This window comes from Phoxinus phoxinus (assembly GCF_949152265.1).
Source record: "Phoxinus phoxinus genome assembly, chromosome: 5".
Lineage (NCBI taxonomy): Eukaryota > Metazoa > Chordata > Actinopteri > Cypriniformes > Leuciscidae > Phoxinus > Phoxinus phoxinus.
Window position 1 is genome coordinate 17,121,640 of NC_136880.1, and position 14,578 is coordinate 17,136,217.

General features: G+C 39.3%; 1 protein-coding gene across 1 annotated transcript in view; it reads left to right on the plus strand.

The window, feature by feature from the left end:
- The window catches only part of ak5 (adenylate kinase 5), a 116,446-nt gene that overhangs the window by 95,901 nt on the left and 5,967 nt on the right, over nucleotides 1-14,578 (plus strand). The window contains exons 8-11 of the mRNA XM_079611880.1: nucleotides 1,077-1,153; nucleotides 11,548-11,590; nucleotides 12,251-12,295; nucleotides 14,169-14,332. Of these exons, the coding sequence (XP_079468006.1) occupies nucleotides 1,077-1,153; nucleotides 11,548-11,590; nucleotides 12,251-12,295; nucleotides 14,169-14,332 (329 nt within the window). The remainder of the gene's footprint in view (nucleotides 1-1,076; nucleotides 1,154-11,547; nucleotides 11,591-12,250; nucleotides 12,296-14,168; nucleotides 14,333-14,578) is intronic.

Genomic DNA, 14,578 nt, shown 5'->3' on the forward strand with positions numbered 1-14,578 from the left:
GGCTTAAAACTTGCTGTATTTTATGATTGCTTGCAACTATTATTAAAAAATAGGCTACATGTACAAACACCGTTTCACTACGGCACTGCGGCCCCCTAATCAGTCAGCAAACGAGGAAAAAAAGAGAAAAAGCACGGACTTACTAATTACGAAACTTTGATGTGGTTGAACAGGTACACAGTCACAAATTCCTCTGGAACTCAAACATTAAACTTCAAAACAAAGTTTGCGCAGTTGCACAACTATTTACACAAATATATCCTTCTCAGTCGGCTGGGCTGAGTTATGAATGAAGAGAACCGCATCGAGAGTTGATGGTCTCAGCGCGTCCTCTGATTGCAGTGTTGTGACGGAAATAGCGCACGGGAGCACATGCGCAAAACAGTTTTGTAAAATAATATATGATCAAATAAAAATTATTGATATATAATTTTACAAAACTGTTTGGTGCATGTGCTCCCGTGCGCTATTCTGTCTATATTTCTGTCGTGCACTGGAGGATATGTCTGCTGCATTACACCAAGACCAATCTCTTAATGTATGGATCTCAACCCAGCCATGTGTCTGGTTCTCAATTGTTTGACGGGCGTAGTAACAATAACTAAGGGGCGTGGCTTTTGCGAACGGTCAATTAGCGAATAATACATTATGTCTAGAGAATCACCACAAGTGAAAATGACTATAACCATCTTAACAATGAAATCATCTAAGAATCTGTGTAAACAAGCCAGTTCACTATCAGTTTCATAACTCTTCCTTTGCTCTGGGGAAACATGTACTCATGCCACAAATGAATGACTAATTAACATATAGGAAACGAAACCTTTGTGATTGTTGCCTGCGCTACTGAAAGGACGCCCGAATTTCCTTTAGCAATTACTGGTAAAGAAGAAAAAAAAAGAACCGTCAGCACTTCATTTCAATGACGGACAGTAGTTAGAGGTACAAGAGTGCCTTTATTTTCACACAAGGCTTTGCTGTAATTGCTGTATTTTTCCTCTTTCAGACCTCAATACAATGTTTCTTTCAAATGCCTTTTCTTCCAGCTTGATTGTATCTTTTGCTTTTCTCCATAGGACCCAGTGAGCTCGACCTCAGTCTGTTAACAGACAGCAGCAGTCTGGCAGATATGCCCACCAAATTTGACGAACAGGTATGAGAACGTCTTTTACCTCATCTTTTCTGTTCTTTTTCTAAGCACTTCTTTCTTTTCTTTTCTTTGATGGCTACACTTAAAGAAATGTGGTGTATTATAAACAATTTTCACTAGTAAATTTCACAAACAATTACAACCCAGACTGCAACATAGTGTCAGCCCAGTTCCGGCCCACATCTGGTATGTGTGGATTCCACGTGTGCCAGATGTGTGCCGGATCTGGACCCAGAGCCGTCGCATAGACTGTGCGAACTGTGCAACCGCACAGGGCCTCGCGCCGCTAGGGGGCCTCGCAATCCTGCTTTTTTTTTTTTTTTTTATCATGTCTGTCAAGGTCACATTAAAAAAATGCAACAAATTAAGCGGGTTTCTCATTGTCGCTATGTACGCAATGCGTCCTCACTGAAGACAGGAGAGCGGGAAAGCTAAAGCGAGGGAAAGCCAACATGTCAGCTGCAAGAGAACGCGACCGATTTCGGAAGCACGAATCAAGTTCTGAGAAAAGGAAATGTCAATCTTCATCTTTATAACAGAAGATAAAATACAATACAACAATCTTCAAGATACAGTAAATCTTCAAATGTGTAACGGATTGTCACCTTAAAAACTGTATTTTGTGGTGGAACAAGCAATGCTATATAAATATGTAGTTAGCATCTTAATTTAATCTTTGTTTTATTATTTTATTAGTTAATTTACTAATTGTTAACTCAACTAATTTAACGTAAAGAGCTGGATACTAGAATTACTAATAAAATAAATGTCAATAGCCTAAATGCATTGATTAGAATTGCTAGACTAAATATTTTTCTCGTCGACTAGTAGTCATTCATTTAAGCAATTAGTCAACTAATCTCACGTTTATATTAATTTCTGCTTAAATACTGGGTGCATGGAGGAATATAGCCTATTCCGCGCATGTAGCCTAGCCTATATCTTGCCGCAAAGCACCGGCCAAAGCAGGCTAATGATAATGTCTGAAAAAATAACGAGGCATTTTTATTGTTTATTAATAAAAAATATATATTTGTAAATCAGTGTCGGCTGCAAACATATATACATCTCCGCTGTACGTGGATGCGTCTTTAGAGAGAAATGCACCTTTCATACGGATTATTATTACAGCCTAATCAGCCGGTATTTGCTTTCGATTAATTTTTTTCCGTTTAAAAGTGGACTTTTCGAGATTTATATAGAAATATTCATCATGTTGTTGAGGCTATACACTTCAGTTCATTATTGAGACGCGCTCCAGTTCACGCAACCATGAAAGCGCGCCTTGTTTGTTTTATTTTATTTTACAAAAGCACAACGTTTTCTTGTTATTGTGAGTTTGCGACTGATGCATTATTATTTTGTGTATGACCAGAAAAGATTGAGTATTTAAAGTTGTTTCCACTGTTGATAGGGAAATGAAAGTGTTCGCGCCGACGCCTGCCATGCAGTGCGCGCTCGTACGTCTCCGTACAAACACTTGGATATGCACCTATAATAGCGAACATTTATCTAGGTTACAGTTAGAGCGAGCTGCCATGCCAGACGGATAAGTCCTTTTCATGTTTAACAAATCAAATCATGCATTTTCTACCTACCGCGAGAAAGCGCTGCACCGGTTTGAAAAAGGTAAAAGCATAACGAGCGTAACGAGAGAGCGGCCCCACTGACGGGGATGCAGAGATTTTTCTGCGTCTTTATATTAACATTTCTGATTGTTTAAATGATCAGTCCTTGGGGGCCTTAAAATGCGGGGCCCCGGGCAATTGTCTGCCCTATTGCGGCGCCTCAAACTATGTGCATGATTATGTATTATTCTACTTGATAAAAACGTATTGCAGCGAGATTATTCGTGCTACGCGTGACTGTTATTCATGCGCAATTGAGCATCCACATCAAAGAGCAGGGCCTCGCATTTCAAGTTCGCACAGGGCCTCGCACCCCACCTGCGACGGCCAGTGGCGCCTCCAGAAATGTTTCATAGGGGTGGCCAGATGGGGCCACTTAAAATCTTGGGGTGGCACACCAAAACTATAAACCATAATTTCAGAATTTTATTCTACTGTTGTAGTAACCCATTCGGAAATGTAATATATGACATATCCCTATATCGCTAGTGACGCCGTCATATATGTTAAATATAAGACAATATATTGCTATCACATATATACATATCTCTACATATATGTTGATATAGGTTTTTAACATATATAAATTTGACATATTAAATGAGTATATTGACATATATTAATATGATGTATATGATTATTATTTATATAATACTGTATGTTTTGACCATATATGTCACCGATATGTTTAATTTATGCCAAACTATTTACTATTTATTTCAAGTCTACATATCTCATTTTCAAATCTTTTATAAATAAAATGTATTATTTATTATTATTTGACCTCTTCTTGACCAGCTCATAAAAACAAAACAAATACTACATAAATTCTATTTGAAAACCGATAATTATATATGTGACAAGTATGTAAAAAAACACTATTATACATACATCAAATATATGGGCTGGTTTTATATGTCAATTGTTCCATTTTCTAATAGGTTTTATATATGGGCATATATATGGGTATATATATTTTATATATGTGGATATATTTCATATATATATATTTCATATACCTAGGCTATGTATATTACATTTCCGTATGGGTAAACTGGCCTGAAGAAAACTATCAGAAAGACTTAAGGAAACTCCTACTGATATACTCTGGTTTATTGTGTTATATTTAACGGACAGTGCATCACGTTGCATGAATTTCTTAAATGAAATAAACAGAGTTGAAGCAGGTTAATAATAATAGCCCACACACTCCATTTCATCATTGCAAATAACACATATGACTCGACTGACAAAACTAGGAACTAACACACACATGAAGTAAACTTGTGTGTAGTTTATAAAGTCCAGCCTTGCACTTGAAAACAATCTAAACTCTGTTTTTATGACGCAGCTCTTATTGATGCGACTTACCAGCAGCGAGAGATATGTGTGTGTGTGTGTGTGTGTGTGTGTGAGACTCTGCTGGTGGTGACGTAGCTCCGCCCGCAATATCACGCACACAAATGCGAGTGATGCAACAGCCAATGTCGAGTTTTCCCAATTATTAATGCATGAATTTAACAGCATTATTTAAACTCCGTTACACATATACATGCACCAGCTAACGACGTTAGCTAGGTAACTCTTGTCAAAACATGTCAAAGACGCATCAAAAAGCTGTTGTAACAGTATACTGTAACCAAAAGCAAGTCACGACACATAATTCCCCGTCTTCTTTTACTAAAGAATATTTTTTACTTATTTACTTACCGGTAGTCTTCGTCTTCTTTCTTAACTTCTTTTAAAATTGTTGACCGACGGGCACGCGCTGAGCTGTTGCTGTCTGAGCGCGCAACAGCGGCATGTACGGAGGGGCGGGGGAGGGGCGGGCTACTGTGTGCGATCGTAAGTCTAGATCAGCTTGCCTGCCTGGCTGTGCATTAGGGATGAAATGCATAACTGATGCTACTAAAATGTATACTGGCCAGTGGGGTGGCCAGTGGGGTGGCCAGGAGTCGGCCAAGGGTGGCCACGGCCACCCCTGGCCACCCCCTGGCGGCGCCACTGGCGACGGCACTGTCTGGACCGGCACTATGTTAAAGTCTGGGAAAGAACCGGCCAGTGACAATAAATTAAACATGTACTGTGTATTCTTAATCCAACAACACAATGGTTTGATGGTGTCTTATATTGTGCCTTTATTGTGATATCACAATAGCATTTAGAGCATCATTAGCATGTCAGAAAACGTCCCATCTGTCTGGTCACTTTAATACATTATAAAGTTATTGGAGTCTCAGATGAGACTGCTGAAAGCTATTATAGGCGGATTGAGTCTGTATTTAATGGAAATGCTTGCTGAGTGACAGTCCTGCATTAGCGGATGGTCATTATGAAGGACTCTATCTCCTGCATTAGCTTCTGTATGGATGAAGCTTGAGCCAAAGTCCTTGACTTTCATTAGTATGTTATTTTCGGCATACTCTTTTAAAGGGGACCTATTATGCAAAATTCGCTTTTGTATGGTTTTTGAGCAAAATAGTCGCGCAGTGTGTACACAACCTCCCTATTGTCGGTAAAAATCCACCCACTCCTTGTTATTTCCCCCATAAATCTGAACCAGTGTTTAAAAATGAGCCGTTCAGGAATGTGATCCAATGTGACATCACATTGCAACAGGCCCCGCCCACTGGTGACGGAATCTGCCCTATTAGCTCCTCCCCTCAGTGAGATGTACACAGTCCGCCATGTTATTCTACTTGCCAGGGCAATTTCTTTCCCCTCTGTTTACGTTGGGTACTGACCGACCCAACCAACTTTTTTTTTGTTAACCAACTTTGTGTGTTTTTAAATAGGGGTCAGGGTGTGGGGAGCATCAGCTCATTTGCATTTAAAGATACATGCACGAAAACAGCATGTTTTTCATTCCACTCAAAAATGGGGGGTATTTTGAGCTGAAACTTCACAAATACATTCTGGGGACACCTGCGACTTATATTACATCTTGTAAAAAGGGGCATAATAGGTCCCCTTTAAAGATAGCCCACAGGATAATGCCACGTGTATTTGTTGGGTATTTCAATAGCAATTATTGCATTGATACCTGGTACATGTTCACTGACCTTCAATATGGAAATGTAATCAATTTGTCTGAGTCTTTGAGTGTGTATTATACAGATAAAATGAGAAATATAGCTTTGTGCGTGTGTAAAGGGTTTGTCTGAGACCATTTATTTTCTCAAGGTCAGGAAGAATGAGCTATAGAGTAGATTTTTATGTAATCCCCACTCGGATGCAGTCTCTGAAAGCTTCTGTCTCCGAAGCTTGTAAAGAGAGGTTATTTTAGTATTGAATTATCCCATATGGAGCTCAATACATGCATGTTCTCTGATCTTATGTGATGGAACGCATGCAGTTCCTAATAGATTTCATGCCTAATTCAAACTTTTTTCAATCTTTTTGACCAATATCCCTCAAATATATATATTGAGTGTATGTGTTCCACTTATTTCTTTTTAAATGCATTTTAATGTAATAATTTAATAGCTAGCCTTTTATGTAAACAATAATTTTGTATCATTTGACAAAAATACAGCTTGATTACATGCAAAGTCAAAATATTCTGTGTGTGATGTCTACCACGTCACATGTCAAACACTTGGTCCTTTATAAACAAATTCACTAATTTGGATTAAATGAATAATTTTAAAATAATACATATTTTTAGAAAAAAACAAATAATGTAATATTTTATGGATTTTCTATGTCTGGATCTAGGCCGAGGGTAAAACAACAAAATCCTTACACAAAAAGCAGTTCCTAATTAGCACAGGTAAATAAAGGCCTGGTAAAAAGTTTTCAAGTAGCATATGTCACGAGTCCATGTCTGATACACAATGATGAAGTTACCACATGCAAAAAAACTAAAGTATAGAAAGTATCATCAGCAAAACTTGAAATGGCTCAGTGATTTACTGTCACTTGATGGTGGATCTGGTGAAGAAGCTGTTAGCGATCAAAATATTGATTTTGAAGATGTTGAAAATTATAGTTTTGAGAATGTGTTTGAGATGGTGAATATGAGCCAGATGCTGAATGAGCTCTGACGAGGACAGCAATGATGGTGTAAAACATCTGCTAAAACTGAACCCTTCCAAGCTCCAAACGTTAACAAAATATGTGCCTTCTGTAATTGTTATTCTAGAGTTGTTATCGCGACAGGTAGAGATCCACCCATGTTAGATTTTAATCCTGGTCACTAAAGACCCAAATATGTCAAAATGATTGGTGAAACATTCATGCATTCAAGGGTTAAATCGCAAAGTAACATTCAAATCGCAGATCGCAGCAGCAAACTAACAAACAACCACATAAAGCAAAGATGATACCGGACAATCTGAGGGCTTAGATACACAGGGGAGTAAAAAAAACAGGTGCAGAAACTAATTAACTCCCGGGAGAGTAATAATGATCAGGATGTTTTTTGAAAATGTGAAAAAGCAGAACGTTTTCTGTTAATTGGGTAGGTTCATTATGCCAAGTGATATCAAAATGATTATGTCTATGGAATGTCTCCGTAACACATGGAATCCCAACATATCGTGTGTGTGATAAACAGATCTACATTCTAGTCGCTATTCTGTGAAAAAGTTACATTTTTTTCATTTTTTGGGTGACCTAGATTGTATACAGTTTGGTTTTATCATGTTTGGTTATTTTATACATGCTGTGCATTCTCAATATATACACAGAAGATCATAACACTATATTCAGCTTCACGGATTCATGCACAATTCTGAATAAGCTCATAACTATCAGGAACCCGTAGTGCTCCTGCCATGGACTGTTTGGATTGCTTTTGCTCTCTTTCTGGGAGCATCTTGTTCTCTTCGCTTGTTTTTTTCTTTCTCCTCGTCTCCTGCCACACACACACACACACACACACACACACACACACACACACACACACACACACACACACACACACACACACACACACACACACATTATCTATTCAGAGGGTTCTCGCTATCTACCGACCGATACGGCAGGGTTACATTTAAGAGGCGAACCAATTAGACCCTCCCTGTTGCTAGATGTCTGTCAAACTGAATTCCTGAATCTGTTGCTTCTCTGTGCATTTCCATGGAGAGGCTGTCATGCTTTCTCCATTATATTTGGTTAAAATCGTGCCTGGCAGAGACAAAAGCAGTCAGTAAAGCTCCTTGGTGGAGGATAGTGTGAAGAGTGTTTGTGGATGTGGATCAGCCCACATTCCCACCGTGACTCTTTCATCTGTGTCCATCGGCAGCAAACTCTCCGTGCCGTCGGCATCACGCAGGGAAAAACACTTGTGTAGATGAGAACAGATCTCAGAGCAGTCCTCGGCTCGGCATGCGACGCGTTCAGCTGGTTTTTGGCTCCGGCCACGCTGGCTTCGTTCTGTACTGTGAATGTTTGCCAGCCACTTGGATTAAGACATTCCAACTACGGCGCAGAAAAGCTTCGGTACTTGTTTAGTACTTGTTATATACCTTCCTGTGTTTTTAAAACCCTCTTATGGCGTTAAACAACTACTGCCAGGATTTACTAAAGACACGCAGTGGAAGAATTTGTGCTTAAAAGGTGTTATTTTTGCTGCAGATCTATGCATTTGCAGGAGTTTCCCTTTCAGAAGCAAAATTCATGGAAGGGGAGTATTTAAATGAATCATGCAAGATGATTTATTCAGGTTTGTGTTCGTCAATGTACTGGTATTTGTGCCACTATTTAACAGCCAAAAAAAAAAATGTCTTAAAGGTGCAGTGTGTGATTTTTGGTGAAATCTAGTGGTGAGGTTGCAAATTGCATCCAACAGAAGTCACGGTGGCCGACAGGAAAAAAACGTCGTCGTCTGAGACAGCAGAGAGTAGCAATAATACTATTGTTACTTGTTTATCATTGTGTCAGTGTTTTATTCGCTGACTTTAGCTAGCTTCTTTGCATGAAGAACTAGTGACAAAGCGCGTTTGTCCGTTTAGGGCTACTGTAGAAACACGACGGCGCGAAATGGCGATTTGATGCAAGTTCTTGTTCTATCTACATACAAGCGGGGATCCGCTGTGTATGTAGATAGAAACGGCTCATTCTAAGGTAATAAAAACATAATGGTTAATTATGTAATGTCCTTATACACCACTGAACATATAGTTATGTATATGATATAGCATTTCTGTCAACAGATTTTCCCAAATATTACACAGTGCACCTTTAAACCAGACGCTAATTGATAGATTGGTAGATTGGTAGATTGTGTTGGTCATTATGGAAATGATCCGGCTGTGTTCTTTAATTTGCTCGATAACAGTCGCCCATCGGTGCATTTTTGGCATTGTTCTCTTTGCCCTATTTAGTAAATCTGCCCCAAAGTGAGGTCCTGGTTCACCACATGCTCACTGACAGATTGTGGAACTCTGCTGGAGGGATAGAACACTACTCTTTAGCATAAGTCTAAAATAAAATCGATGTCATCGTTGCTGTTCGTGTCCCTGTGTATCAAGTGCTGAGGAAGGCCGAGCAGGAGCTGGAATTCAGATATGGTAATGAGCGTTTCATTTCTGACATGTGCTATAAGCGGTAGACGGATCACAACAGACTGGGCCATCTGACCAATCAGAGCAGAGAAAGCTCGGAAAGGAGGGGACTGAATCTTTGAACGAACCTTTCAGAATCTTTGAGAGTTTAGGTGGATGTTCAATTTATATAATGAGAAAATGAAAGTGTTTTTAGAACTTGGATGCGTGTAGAATGATGAAGACCTGGTGAAGAGGACTTAAAGCAAGCTGGCGTTAAATAGGAAAAAGCCGAATCCCATGCAGTCAATCGCAACCAGTGGAATACGCTTGTGTCCAATGCGCCCTGTAGCACAGACAGACCTAAAGAAGAAGAAGAAGCATGTAAATCTATTGTGGGAGACCTCCAAAAACAAAATTAGATGTTCTTTCATTAACATATTATATTAAAGCCTGTGGTATCTGTTACATCACTACACCATCGTACCCTCACTATGATATTTTTTACCAGCATCCCTGATATTCCCTGATATTTGTACAGAAGGCAATACAGATGTGATGCAGCACAATAGGACGCGCGTCTCATACAGCGGCTTGCGCTGCTTTATTAGACGGGGGTGTCTGCTGAAATCATGCATCCAGCACTTTCTGCAGCGCCCACGGCTCCTCCACGCACACAAACAAGCCGAACGTCTACAGCACATCAGGCCGACCTTCGCCACTGCTCAGTCTGCACAGCTAATGAATGAGAGGCAGACTGATATTCATGAGAAAACATCCTCTACGCTCAGAGAGACAGAGAGAGAGAGAGAGAAAATAATCAGTATTTTAATCTGCTTTTCAGTGAAAAATTGCCTAAACATCCTAAGATATATTTACTTCAGAGGTTAAATATGGGAAGTATTTAAACTTGTTTTCAGGGAATACACCGATGAGCCAAACATTGACCAGTCACAGATGAAGCCTATGTTGTTGATGATCTCCCACATTAAGGTCTGAGTAGATTAGATTGTAAGCAAACAATCGGTTCTTGTAATCAATGAGTTGGATCCAGGAATAAAGATCTGAGCGACTTTGGCAAGGGCCAGTTTGTAATGGCAAGGCGACTGGGTAATATTTGTTCAAATACATTTTTTTACAGCTCAAGCATACATACAGGCCTATAGAATGCTGCATAAACAAATTTACAAGGATAAAAACTGCTCCATATCGGATTCCAGTGATCAAGGGCTTAGGGCGTTCCATTTAAACGCATTGCAAGGGTTCTGCGAAAAGTTTTTTAAGTACAAATTTCACTAAATATTTATTTTACTGTGATATTTTTTTCCCCAGTGAAATATATGCAAAGATAATATTTCACAGTTTTGCTCAAATTTATTTTGACAAATAAACTGATTAAGAAATACATATATATATTGCTTTGCTTTTCATGTGACGGTATGGAGAAGCATTTTGCAGGCGAAATAACCTTCTAGCCAATCAGATTCATAGTTTGTTCTATCATTGCCAGCATATCAGTTGAAGGGTTAGATAATAAACATCTGCTAAAATCTGGCTTTACATGTTGCGATAAGGTAAAATCATGCTTAAATTGGTGCTGTATCAGGATGTAATGCTTTAAACGTTTGACGTTTTAAAGCTCGCTTATAATCTAATGCATGTAGGCCAATCTAAATATTCAAGATTGGGGGATTGTGCCCAAAAACAAACATGCAAGAATCAGTTATTGAAAGAAACAATATTGATCACGCACTAAAGTGAATATTGGGATGGACGTCTATGGCGCAGGATTTGTGGCCTGAACTGTCCAAGTTTGCAGGATTGTTGGGTATGTGTATCATTTCTCTCTCTTTCTGCCAGTGACTCATCGGACCGGCTGGCCTGCCCACATCACAAACACGCTCATCAGTGGCACCCTGCACTCCTCCCACACACACACTCTCTTTTTCATCTCATCTTCTCTAATGCTGGAAAAAAGTGGCAAGTTACCACCTAAGGTTTTGCTGTTAAACAGCCCAGAACTCTTTTAATCACAGTAATCACGGCACGAACTGTCAAGTTCCCCGTTTTCTGCGATGTTTATGTTGAAACACTGGAAACCTCACAGTTTTTGTTTTAATTAGCTCTGTGAAACGACCGTCAAGAAGCATCATATTTTCTCCCAAAAAAAGGAAACTTGCATAAAAAAAATGGAGCCTATTTTTAGAATCATCAGCCCTTTCACTTCATTTGTGATCTTTATAAAAGTAAATGTCTTATGTGTCTTTGTCCATGGCAGATCGATGAAGAGGTGGCTGGATATGCAGAGGCGCTCGGAGAAAGTGAGAGCAGTATCTCTTAATTTGATCTTTGTGTACTTTGTGTGTGTATTTTTCTTGTTATATTATTGATAGAGGAATGAATATGTGCTTGTTTAAGAAGCACCAGATGTCTAATAGGCCTCTAAAGTCTGTATGTCTGCACAGTGTCATTAATCATAAATATTGATGCAGAGCAAACACATTCTGTGATGCCAGAATAGTTTCACCACACTTAACATCTCGATCTTGGAAAAAAAAAAGACTATCATTTGATGGTATTGAAGATTTTCACTGTGAAATCTATATATGAGCAACCAAGAGAGATTTGAATTTTGCACTTCAATTTTAAAAACCTGGATTTCAATTTGTGCATAATTGCTTTTACATGTTTAAGATTCTAAAATTAGATTTTCAGCGATACCAAGTAATGCCAAATCCTTCTGTCAAGACCATACATTTATTATTTTATTTATTTATTTCAAATTCAAGGCTATTACATTACATTATATTATTATATTTATTACTAAACCTGCATTTTTTTTTACCCCTGCCTGTTATTCTCATTCATTTCCAGTATTGGTTGGACAACATGACATGACAAAGCTATTTTTTTGACATGATAAAGCTGTTATCTGATTGTAATATAATTGTGAGTGTTTTTTCTTTCCAAAATGCCACCAGGTTTTCCCGTGGAGACCAAGAAACAAAAGGTCATCTTTGTGATTGGTATGTTAGCTGATAAAACTGCATTAGCACATTATACATTACTTTCATTACACGTTTTTTTCATTATAGACGGACACGGAACGCACGGTTTTATTGTGCCTTCATTTCCTCCAGGAGAACAGATCAGGAAGCAATGTTTTGATACAAAGTACATATATCACAGCTTGATCAGACATAATAACACGCGCCACCGCCACCAAGTTTATTTTGCGACACACACACACACACACACACACACACACACACACACACACACACACACACACACACACACACACACACACACACACACACACACACACACACACACACGCACGCACGCACGCAGCATGTGTTGGGGGCAGGTGAAAGCTTCTGATGGTTCCTAATTGAAACTGTTGGCAGTCTTCATTTGAAAATGACTCATGTTCTGGATAAATGGATAGCAGACGGTCAATATGGTACAAGGCTTCGTGTGCTAGGGGCTTCCCTCCCCTCATGTTTGTTCAGAAGCTCGAGCTAATGTAGTGAAGTGAACTAAAAGCCAAGCTTTGCATCTCTTTGTGGCGAAAAGAGACGTGAAGAAATCAGTTTGGCTGCTTTGAAAGGAAGCCGGTGGACACGGCCTGTGCTCCTGTCCTGTTGCGTCAGCAGATTCGTACTGTGCTTATGCCTGCGATATTGCTTTGGATATGGCTGATCTGAGATTGATGGATAGCATGAGTGTATTACGCTCTAGAGTGCACTTGACCACCCTAACTGACACGTTAAAGACTCGCGGAAAGATTTATCAGCTTTGTATCTGCACTGTGGTACCCGTCAAGAAAATAATTTAATAGTCAGACTCCGGCTCCTTTGAGAGTAAAAGAGAGATTCAGAGTAGGTTTTGCAAAATAATTGACAGTGTAAAAGCTTTTTTGACTCACAGGTGTATAAATTATTTAATTCATTTTAAAAAATCAGCAATGATGCATTCAATTGATCAAACGTGACAGTAAAGACATTTAGGCTATAAAAGATTTCGATTTCAAATAAATGCTGTTCTTTTTAACTTTCTATTCATCAAACAACCCTGAAAAAAACCTATCACAGTTTTTACAAAATATTAACTGTTTGTAACATTGTTGATGAAATGTTTCTTGAGCAGCAAATCATCATATAAGAATCTGAAGGATCACGTGACACTGAAGACTGGAGTCACAGGACATTTTTTTCAAAATTGTAATAACATTTCAAGTTTTACTGTATGATTGATCACATAAATGCAGTTCGGGTGAGCAATATGAGGCTTCTTTCATAATGTTGAATGGCTAAATATATTTATTTCAGCCTTAGACATGAACAAAAAAAACAATGTTTCTACAATGAGTTATTGGTAACAGTTATTCCACACTAAAAGCAACATTCAGTCAGATAGCAATATAGTAATGAAGCATGATATTGATTTGCCATCCAGTAAGTAGAGTCCAAGCAATAACCAAAGTTCTGCCACTGATTGGTTTGGCTGGTTGGAACATACACCCCTTTGCTTTTTGCTGTGATGCTTGGATATTTCAGAAGCTTTCTCAAAAGTTTGAAAGCACGTCTGCCACATCCTCGTCATCAGCGTTATAGACGACATCTGTTGGATGTGGACTGCTTGGATAGATAAGCGCTGCCCTGAGCTGTGTGCAGAATCCTAATGAAGGCCCGTGGGAGTTCAGTCAGATGGCAGGGCCAGCGAATAGTGTGTGAGGCGCAAGCCGTACGATATCTACTGATCTCACATCTCCCAAGACAGGCAATTACTGAGGATGTGGGTCGTGTTCCCGAGTATTTAGACCAGTCTCTCCCATCCATTGTCTGTGCAGTTTTTCATTACAGATCCATTCTCAACTTTTCTCATTCTGACCAGGTGGGCCGGGATCGGGGAAAGCTCTCCAGTCTGAGAAAATCGAGGAGCGGTACAGTTTTAGGCGCCTGTGTCCCGGGGACATCCTGTGCAGCGAGCTCCAGTCTCACAGCGAGAGAGGACGCTTTCTCCGGGACCTTCTGGAGAGAGGAGAGCAGCTTCCCGAGGTGCACAATCTCGCTAAAGTCCATCACCCAAAATTACAACGATCAGCTTCACCCTTCACTGGGTTTAACGCTTGTGGAGACACGATTTCACAACACTTTTCAGTGCTTTTAACCTTCAAAGGAGTGGACGTGTACAAAAAGGGCTGTAGGAATTAGTATATTGGCTACATAAATTAATTTGCATTTATAGGTTTCTTTCCTGGGTTGGCATATTTCGTATTAAAACAGAAAGTTGGCCTAGGACAT